Genomic DNA, 8,855 nt, shown 5'->3' with positions numbered 1-8,855 from the left:
AGACCTGATCCTACTGAGACCTGAAGACCTGATCCTACTGAGACCTGATCCTAATAACGTTTTAGCATCAACATGTACTTGCAGTACCGAAGGTAAAAGTACTCACTGTACTTATTATATATTTAGTACTGAGTCATCAAAGTACATATAAATACTACAGTACTATTAAACTGTACTTGCTGCTGGAGTAACAGGTCTGATCTGGGACCTGGTCTGTACTCACCCACTCAGGCTGGTCTGGGGGAGGGTTCGGCATCGGCTCCTCAACTATAGTCTGAACACAGAGAGGAAACATAATGACCAACGGGACCGGGTCCAGGACCGGGTCCAGGGCCGGGTCCAGGACCCTGCACTGAATGATCAATACTGGATCTTCTGGTCTAACAGGATCAACACACAACAGGTGAGCTCACCTCTGCGGTCCAGCCGGGAGGCGGGTAGGCCGGCGGGTACCCCATGGGGGGCCCGCAGACTGCAGGGGGGATGGGAGGTAAAGGGACCGGTCCGTAGACTGCGGGGTCCGGAGGAGGAATCCCAACAGGAGGAGGCGGACCAGGAGGTGGAACAGGAGGTATGGGTCCAGGTGGACCGTGTTCGGGGCCCCACGGTTCAGGGAGACCTTCCGGACCCCAGCCAAGTGGTCCCCAGGCTTCGCGGGGAGGTCTCCAGTCATCGGGGTGAGGGGGCCTCCAGTCGTCCGGGTGAGGACCCCTCCAGTCATCAGGGTGAGGGCCCCTCCAGTCGTTGGGGTGTGGGGGTCTCCAGTCTTCTGGGTGAGGGCCCCAGTCTGGAGGAGGCATCCAGTCTTCAGGATGAGGCCCCCAGCCCGGTGGCGGCGGTCCTCTTGGACCCCAGTCTGGGGGAGGAGGCCCTCTCGGGCCCCATCCTCCAGGCGGCGGGGGCCCCCATCCACCGGTCGGCGGGGGTCCCCATCCACCGGGCGGCGGGGGCCCCCATCCACCGGGCGGCGGGGGCCCCCATTCTTCGGGCGGCGGGGGCCCCCATCCACCAGGCGGCGGAGGGCCCCAGCCTCCCGGCGGAGGAGGACCCCAGCCCGGTGGACCCATGTCGAACGGAGGCCCGTCTTCCCCCGGGGGCCCCATGGGGGGCCGGTTCCGTCCCGCTCCTCGTCCCATTTAGAGCTACACGAGCTAAGCTAACGCTAGCTCACGAGCTAAGCTAACGCTAGCCACCGAGCTAACTGTGTAAACAAAGCAAACAGTCGGATTCGGCCGGAGAATCATCGGTTATCTCCGCAGCTACAGCAGCTTCAGCCTCACGGACCCTCAAACGGCCGCGGGACCGAAGAGAAACCGGATTATTTCTCTGAACCGATCAACAAGGAGCTGAACTCCGCGGAGCGGCGGCTGCTTCCGCTTTAATGGCGGCCGCAGATCAAACCCGGACTCTTCACCGCCGCCAGCCGGCAGGAGGACGGAACTGCAGGAGCGACGTCTTTATTCTTCATCCGTCTTTCTTACTTGTTGCCCTGCAGCTGCTGCACTTAGTGGGATTATTAATAAGGGATTTTGAATGTGTACTTGATGCCACTACAGGTTATTAATTATATATTTAGTGGTGGCAGCTGGTATCTTCCATCCCCCCAACATGCTGCTGTGTTGTTGCTAATCCTTTTAATTATTAGTTTATTATTTTCTAAACACGTCGTGAAAACTGCTTTAACATTTGTTTACAACAAAGTACTGACTTTACTTTTTACTTAATATTAAGATGCCTCCGGCTGAGCCACACTGAAGGTGGCTGTTTGAAAACTCTTCTCGTTGATAAGCTGCTTAAAGGCTTCAGAGTTCTTCAGACCTTCATGTTGAACTTAAATCTACTTCTCTGGATGTGAAACAAAGTGTTGTGGAATCAGAGTCGCCTGCAGCGTAGCAGAAAAAGCTTTTTATTTAGTTTGCCGGCTGAAGTCGCTCGACTCCAGCTGAAGGAACCAGAGAACATTATAGAACATCAACATTATCAATATAGGATCTGTCAGAGTTAGAGCACAGCAGGGAGCCGGAGCGTCAGACGCGCCTCCACTCCTGCAGAGAAAAACCTCCTCCCGCGACCTTTCGAAGGCCGAGCAGGTGACGAGTCTTCGCTCGGCAGACAGAGCGACGGTGAGCTGATAAACCGTCGATCAGTTATTGCAGTGATACTTCAGAGGCTGATGTCAGAATGTGCAGCTCGTGGCGGGCAGACGGTGCATTTCATGACTAAACTACAAAGGTCTCCACCTGACCCCTGACCCCATCGTTACAATCAGAGGATCTGCCAAAGAGCATTTTCCTCCCATTAAAGATAATTATTTGCTGGCTATTGATGAACTCGTTCTGGCTCCTCCCTCAGCAGATGATGGAGAAGATGGCGCTCTGCCCTCCTGCCCAGCCGAGCCTCCGTCCCCGCCCTCTCACGAGGAAGCAGACGCCGACGTTCTCCCGGCCTCGTTTATGAAGATCGAGTACGTTGGTACAGGAACCAGGTTCAGATACGTCGGGGTTCACAAAGCGGCCTCTGACAACACAGCGTGATGTTCATTTAGTAAATTATGGTCCCATTTAGAGGAACCAGGAAGCAGGGGAGGCTTTAGGGCGGGGCTACAAGCTGACATGCCGGATAGAGGCGACTCGTATCCGCTGCACAGTGTTTATTTAAGTTGTGTTGTTGTGTTTCACTTTTACATTTTGTCTGTCACTAGCCACAGTTAGCATCCCGGCTAATATCACAGTTAACGTGAATTACGGATGCACCTGGCTAGCTCCTCCCTCTCGTCCAAATATGGTCACGTCTGGCTCCAGAAAAAAACAAACAAAAAAAAACCCAGTGACGACCAAGATGCCAAACTGGAGGCTTCAAAGCGGCTTCGTCCGCTTCTTTCAGACGGGCCGTTTCAGACAGGATGAGCTGAGCGGCTGCTCGAAGGCCAGCGGAAGCTGAAGATGGACTTTTATACCTGAAGGTGGCGCCCCAGAGTGAAAACAGAGAGCTGCTCAGTCACATCGAACACGTTTAATCCACTTCTTTAAAGGGCGTTACAGCTGTTCTGGGTCATCTGTGAGTAGTAAGAGCGTTAAAATAGGACTTAACTGATGTAAACCACCGCTAACACATGACCACCGGGTCCCAGAGGCCGAACCTGGACCGACTGGTGGTTTGTAGAAACTCTGGGTTCAGGCTTTAGTCATAAAATGCACCTTCGGCTCAGCCCGCCAGAACCTCTCTTCAGAAACATCCACCTCTACAAACATGTAAACACACTTCTTTATATCTGTGAGTGAATCTAAATCAGTTACAGAGGAAGCGTTTTTAATCAGTTACACTTTACTCTCAAATGAAGGCAACCTCCATCGTCAAAAAGAACGAAGGCAGAACGTGTGATGAAAGGATGAACAGAGATACTTTAAGGGTTAACTCAGATTACATCGGGTACAAAAAGATGACATGTGAACTAACAGTCTCCGGATAACTAATCCCTTTTTCTCTTGGTTTTCTTTTTTTAATCCAAAAAGCAGCAGCAGGAAACAAACTAACATTTTGTTCTGTGAAAGATCACGAACTAACAGACTTCCTCCTCAGGAGAGGATCCTTCATCGCTGTCGGACAGAAGCGACACCAACACCACCGAGGTCCACAACCAGGACAGAGCCCGGCGGGTCAGTACGGAAGAGACTTCGGGACGAAAAACAGTTCTGAGATTAAAGTCTGAATCATAAAATCAGAGTCGGAGAATTTAAGCCTGAACTGAAATAAGGGTTCTTAGATGAAAGGCGACGTTCTGACTAAAAGGTTTCAAACTGGATTTCAGACTTTACTGAAATCAGATTTTAAACGCGTTTCAAGAAACACCTGAACTCGTTTTAAACTGGTTTCAGACTAGTTTCAAACTGGTTTAATTTATTCAGGTTTCATCCCAGATTTGAAATAATTTCAAACTGGTTTCAGACTAGTTTCAAACTGGTTTAATTTATTCAGGTTTCATCCCAGATTTGAAATAATTTCAAACTGGTTTCAGACTAGTTTCAAACTGGTTTAATTTATTCAGGTTTCATCCCAGATTTGAAATAATTTCAAACTGGTTTCAGACTAGTTTCAAACTGGTTTAATTTATTCAGGTTTCATCCCAGATTTGAAATAATTTCAAACTGGTTTCAGACTAGTTTCAAACTGGTTTAATTTATTCAGGTTTCATCCCAGATTTGAAATAATTTCAAACTGGTTTCAGACTAGTTTCAAACTGGTTTAATTTATTCAGGTTTCATCCCAGATTTGAAATAATTTCAAACTGGTTTCAGACTAGTTTCAAACTGGTTTAATTTATTCAGGTTTCATCCCAGATTTGAAATAATTTCAAACTGGTTTCAGACTAGTTTCAAACTGGTTTAATTTATTCAGGTTTCATCCCAGATTTGAAATAATTTCAAACTGGTTTCAGACTAGTTTCAAACTGGTTTAATTTATTCAGGTTTCATCCCAGATTTGAAATAATTTCAAACTGGTTTCAGACTAGTTTCAAACTGGTTTAATTTATTCAGGTTTCATCCCAGATTTGAAATAATTTCAAACTGGTTTCAGACTAGTTTCAAACTGGTTTAATTTAGGAAGTTTTCAAAGCAGATGTGAACTCGTTTCAAACTGGTCTAATTTTATACAGGTTTGAAACCAGATTTGAACTTCTTTTTTAAACTGGTTTCAGACCAGATTCCAGCTGTAACAGAAAACTTGTTACTGATTAATTCTCCTAATTTAAAGGCTAAACTAAGATTGTCGTCTCTGGAGCCTCATTTTGCTCTAAGAACTGAAATATTAAACACAGAACTCTTTTTTTTGTCCCTCATCTCTTTCCGTACTTTATGAAAACACAGAAGGTAAAATACAGGAAGTGGAAAAGCGAGTGCAGCTGTGCATGGGGGGAGGGGTTCAGGTGAAGGAGGACGTCCCTCTGATCGTCTCCCGTCCGTCCTGACGTTCTCTGTTGGCGTCGGATGGTCGTGAGGAGGGGGCGGGGCCCGACTCGTCCTCTCTCTCTGGGAGCTTTTTGTTTTTCCGTCGGGTTCAGTCGAAGGGGCTGAAGTCCCTCTCCAGGTTCTCGGACTCATCGTCGTCGGAGAAGAAGTCGTCCTCGTCGATGTCGTCCTCGTCGTAGTCCTCGTGCCACTCGGGGACGTACTCTTCATCATACTCGTCGTCCTCCTCCTCCGCTTCCTCGCCGCCCTCCTCCCCCGTGTTGTTGTTGTTGTCCGACTCACCGGAGTCCGACGCTCGCTCCGACTTCGACCTGAGAACAAAGCAGAACGTTCAGTTTTCGCCCCTCCGCCACAGATAAACATCGGAAATGAATAAATAAACAACTGGCTGAACAAAAACGATCTGAAGTGATTCACCAAAAAGAAACATTCATCTTCTGCCCTTCTGTCTTTTTAAACTCTAACCAGAGTCCAGAACGGACTTTATTTTAAACTGTAGCCGAGATCCCAAAGTCTCCGAGGACCGCAAACCTGTCGGGCCGGGACCAGGAGCCCATCTGGTCCCGACGTCCCTGAAGGTAGCTCGGTTCTTTGGTGTCGTACTCACACTTTGTTGGCATCGGTGTGGTTGGACAGGTTGGAGGCCTCAGTAGATTCTGGTTCCTGGCCGTTCTTGGACTGATACCCGACCCTGAAGTCCTGTATTGGACAGAAATACAGGAAACTGTCACGGACGGGACGCCCTGAGTCAAAGTGAGACGCTGGCAGGAAACGTAGCGAGACTGAAGTTTCAGGAGGCTCAAACTGACCTGACTGGTTTAAACATCAGACTGAGAGTGAACTGGACTCAGACCGCTGGATTCTGGACCACGGAGTCGATTATTAAATTTGTTGCCAACGAATTTAATAATGACGTCATCGGGCCGTAAGGAGCGAAAGTGAACAGTAAAGTTAGTAAAAGAACATCAGCGCTGCAGTAACACCTTCACCGCCAGAGGGTGGCAGCGTTTCACTCTTCACTCAGCCAACAAGGTCGTGAGCTGAGCTCTCCTGGAAACACCGGCGCGTCTGAAGAGGAGGCGCGCAACGTCGTGTCTCTGTGGACGATCGAGACTCGTCTCGGTAAGCTAGGTAGCGAGCTAGCTTCACGGTATGAGCTGTAACGTTTTCTACACGGTTTCCCTCCGTCCGTTCGATTGGTTGATAATGGCGCTGAGAGTAGCGCATAATTATGATGCAGAACGGCGGCGGCCTGACTCATCATAAATCGCTCATGGCAACGTTCCCAGCTGGAGAACGTGTTGCTGCCGAGTGCGCGAGATCAGACAACACGGGACAGTTTCATACTTTCTAAAGAAGAGGAAACAGTTCACCTGTCTGTGCGTGAGTTAGGGGAAACTATATAAACGTGAAATGCTGTTCGCTAAAAAATGGTTATTATTGACCCCCCTGTAAATTCAGCAGATGTAACGAATGTTTGACCCGTTTTGCTGTCCTGTAAACAAACTTCACCAGAAACCCGTGCGGTCGCTACAGGTCCGTCTTCAGACTGGCCTTACCTGGGTCGAGTGCTGCAGGATGGCCAGCAGGCGCTCCTGGATGCGTCGGATCAGTTCCAGCCCGGTGTTGAGATGTTCCGGTTTCAGCAGCCGGACGCAGGAGGCCAGGTCAGTGCACTGCAGCAGGGTCTCCTCTGAGAACAACAAGACAACAGCAGCAGTCAGCAGGGGCAGCTCACAGCGCTGGAACTCTGCCGACGGCAACGAGGACGCCGCTCTCACCCAGCAGGATCTGCAGGGCGTTGGTGTGCAGGTCCAGGGCCTCCGTCTGCTGCTCCATCACGTCCATCTTCTCCGTCTCCTGGTTGTAGTAGCTGTAGACGCAGGAGTAGGCCAGCACCTGCAGACAGAGAGCAGGGAACAGTAAATAAAATGCGACTCGTCAGCAGGAGCCTCTGAGGACGAGGATGCCGTTACCTTACGAGCCTGAGCGAGGACTTTACAGGCGTCGATAACGAAGGTCAGGGACTTCATCTGCAGAGCTTCATTAATGGACGACACTTTGTTCTCCAGGTTGATGGCGAAGTCCTGCAACAGACACGAGACTCGCTCATCTACAGGCACAGAGCGGCTGGCGGCCTCCGGCACCACCGAGAGCAAGTTATCTTAGATCAGGACACATGCTTTGACTCCAGGCACTAGTCCAGCCTCCTCGCTCTTTATGGACACGTAAGAACATCCTGAACAACCATTTGTTGAATCTTTAGTCTGCAACAGGTTCACTCCAGCTGCACAAGCTTCCAAGCTGGGCTCAGTCCCATTTCACCCCTTGTTTTGGAGCCCTTGGAACGACCCTTCAGGAACCCCATACGTCATCAGTAGTCGACGACTGCTCTATCACACGTCAAGCGATCAACAGGTCACCAAGTAAAACTAAACAGCACAGCTTCATCACCAGGTTACTAACCAGGGCTCAACGTTAAACTTCCTGCACCGGGCCCCTCCGGGCCCCACCGGACCCCACCGGGCCGGTGGGTTTGAAACTCACTGTCCCTCTTTCCGAAAGTTATTTATCAGTGTTACAACCAAACCAAAGACTTCTAGGTTATGTTGCTCTGTTAACAACTTTAATCGCTTATTAAATACATCCTGGAAATAAAAAAACTAAAGTGTGATCAGAGTTAAAATTATAAAAAATAAAAAGGTTAACAAAACAATTTACTTTTAAAAGAGAACACAGTAACATGACGTGCTCGATCACACGAGTCGCCTCCATCACATTTGACAGCCTCTCGTCCCGTCGCTACAGGTCTGAACGGTGCGCCATGAGCTGCAAAACAACTGCAGGATGTTGAGTTTCTAATTTTAGTTTCTTTAATACTAATGTTTTCGCTAGTTCATCTGTCCCGACGTTACTTTTTACTGGCCTCGGGCCATCGGGCCCTGGCGGAGCCCTGTAACGTTACTAGTGAAGCTAGCTAACGAGACAACATGCTAGTGGCTGAAGTAGCAATTTTTTTTTACTTAACAACAATCATCATAAATTATACGAGGAAAATACTTTCTCTGCGGCCCTCCGCCTCTATCGCAACAAGAAGCGGGATACCCAACCCCAAGACGTGAACACGGAATCAGAGGGTTAGGGCCAGGAGGGGAAACGGGATTGACTGTTTCACAATAAAAGCCTTCCTTAGTCCTCTGTACTGTGAAGCAGGGGGGCGACAGACTTCAGCTGTGTTACCTTGGCCTGGTTGTGGAAGGTGCACCTCTCGTTGTAATCCTGGAACTTCTTCTCCTGCCGCGCCGCTTTACTCACCTGCAGCAACACGACACAGATCAGACACACATGTTCAACCGGCAAACTCTCATTTATCTCATTTAAATCTGCTCGTTTCCCAGCGTCCCCCGCTTCTCTGCCGGGATTCACGCACAGTTAAAACGTGATGATATTAAATCAGAGAGCCGAGAAGATGTTCGACGCTGCAGAGAGATGTTTAGTTTTCAGCCTTAAAGTCTTTAATAGTCAGAGCAGCAGACTGTGTTCCTGCGCTCTGAGTGGACGGATTCGTGTGCTGACTGTGGTCATGTGACGGCGTGTGAACCCACCATGGCGGAGCAGTTGTAGTAATCTTTGTGTGTTGGTTTCCAGGGTTTCAGACAGCGCCAGCAGAAACCGTGGTTACACTTGGCACAGGTCATACTGAGGACAGAGGAACACAACCGTCACCCCCCTCCTCCCTCCTCCTCCCTCTCCTCTCCCTCCTCCCACCTCGTCCTCCCTCTCCTCTCCCTCCTCCCACCTCGTCCTCCCTCCTCCTCCCTCCTCCCCTCTCCCCTCCCCCCTCCTCCTCCCCCCTCCCTCCTCGTCCTCCCTCCTCCTCCTCCCCCC

General features: G+C 49.7%; 2 protein-coding genes across 2 annotated transcripts; both read right to left on the bottom strand.

Moving 5' to 3' along the window:
• Nucleotides 1-176: 176 nt before the first annotated feature.
• Nucleotides 177-1,136, bottom strand: LOC123964086 (proline-rich protein 2-like; the record flags this gene model as incomplete). The annotated part of the gene is made up of 2 exons (XM_046041196.1): nt 414-1,136; nt 177-274 (listed from the first exon to the last, which is right to left on the bottom strand). Coding segments are annotated over exons 1-2 (821 nt in total), but the record flags the coding sequence as incomplete, so codon positions are not given.
• Nucleotides 1,137-1,885: 749 nt separating this feature from the next.
• Nucleotides 1,886-8,666, bottom strand: LOC123964087 (cullin-9-like; the record flags this gene model as incomplete). Its single annotated transcript, XM_046041198.1, is given in 7 exon segments — nt 1,886-5,278; nt 5,575-5,666; nt 6,527-6,660; nt 6,749-6,866; nt 6,944-7,054; nt 8,208-8,282; nt 8,573-8,666. Coding segments are annotated over 7 exon segments (847 nt in total), but the record flags the coding sequence as incomplete, so codon positions are not given.
• Between the last annotated feature and the right edge of the window lie 189 nt (nt 8,667-8,855).

This window comes from Micropterus dolomieu, unplaced genomic scaffold, assembly GCF_021292245.1.
Source record: "Micropterus dolomieu isolate WLL.071019.BEF.003 ecotype Adirondacks unplaced genomic scaffold, ASM2129224v1 contig_493, whole genome shotgun sequence".
Taxonomy (NCBI): domain Eukaryota; kingdom Metazoa; phylum Chordata; class Actinopteri; order Centrarchiformes; family Centrarchidae; genus Micropterus; species Micropterus dolomieu.
Note: the sequence above shows the minus strand (reverse complement) of the source record. Positions and strands in the feature narration are given on the sequence as shown.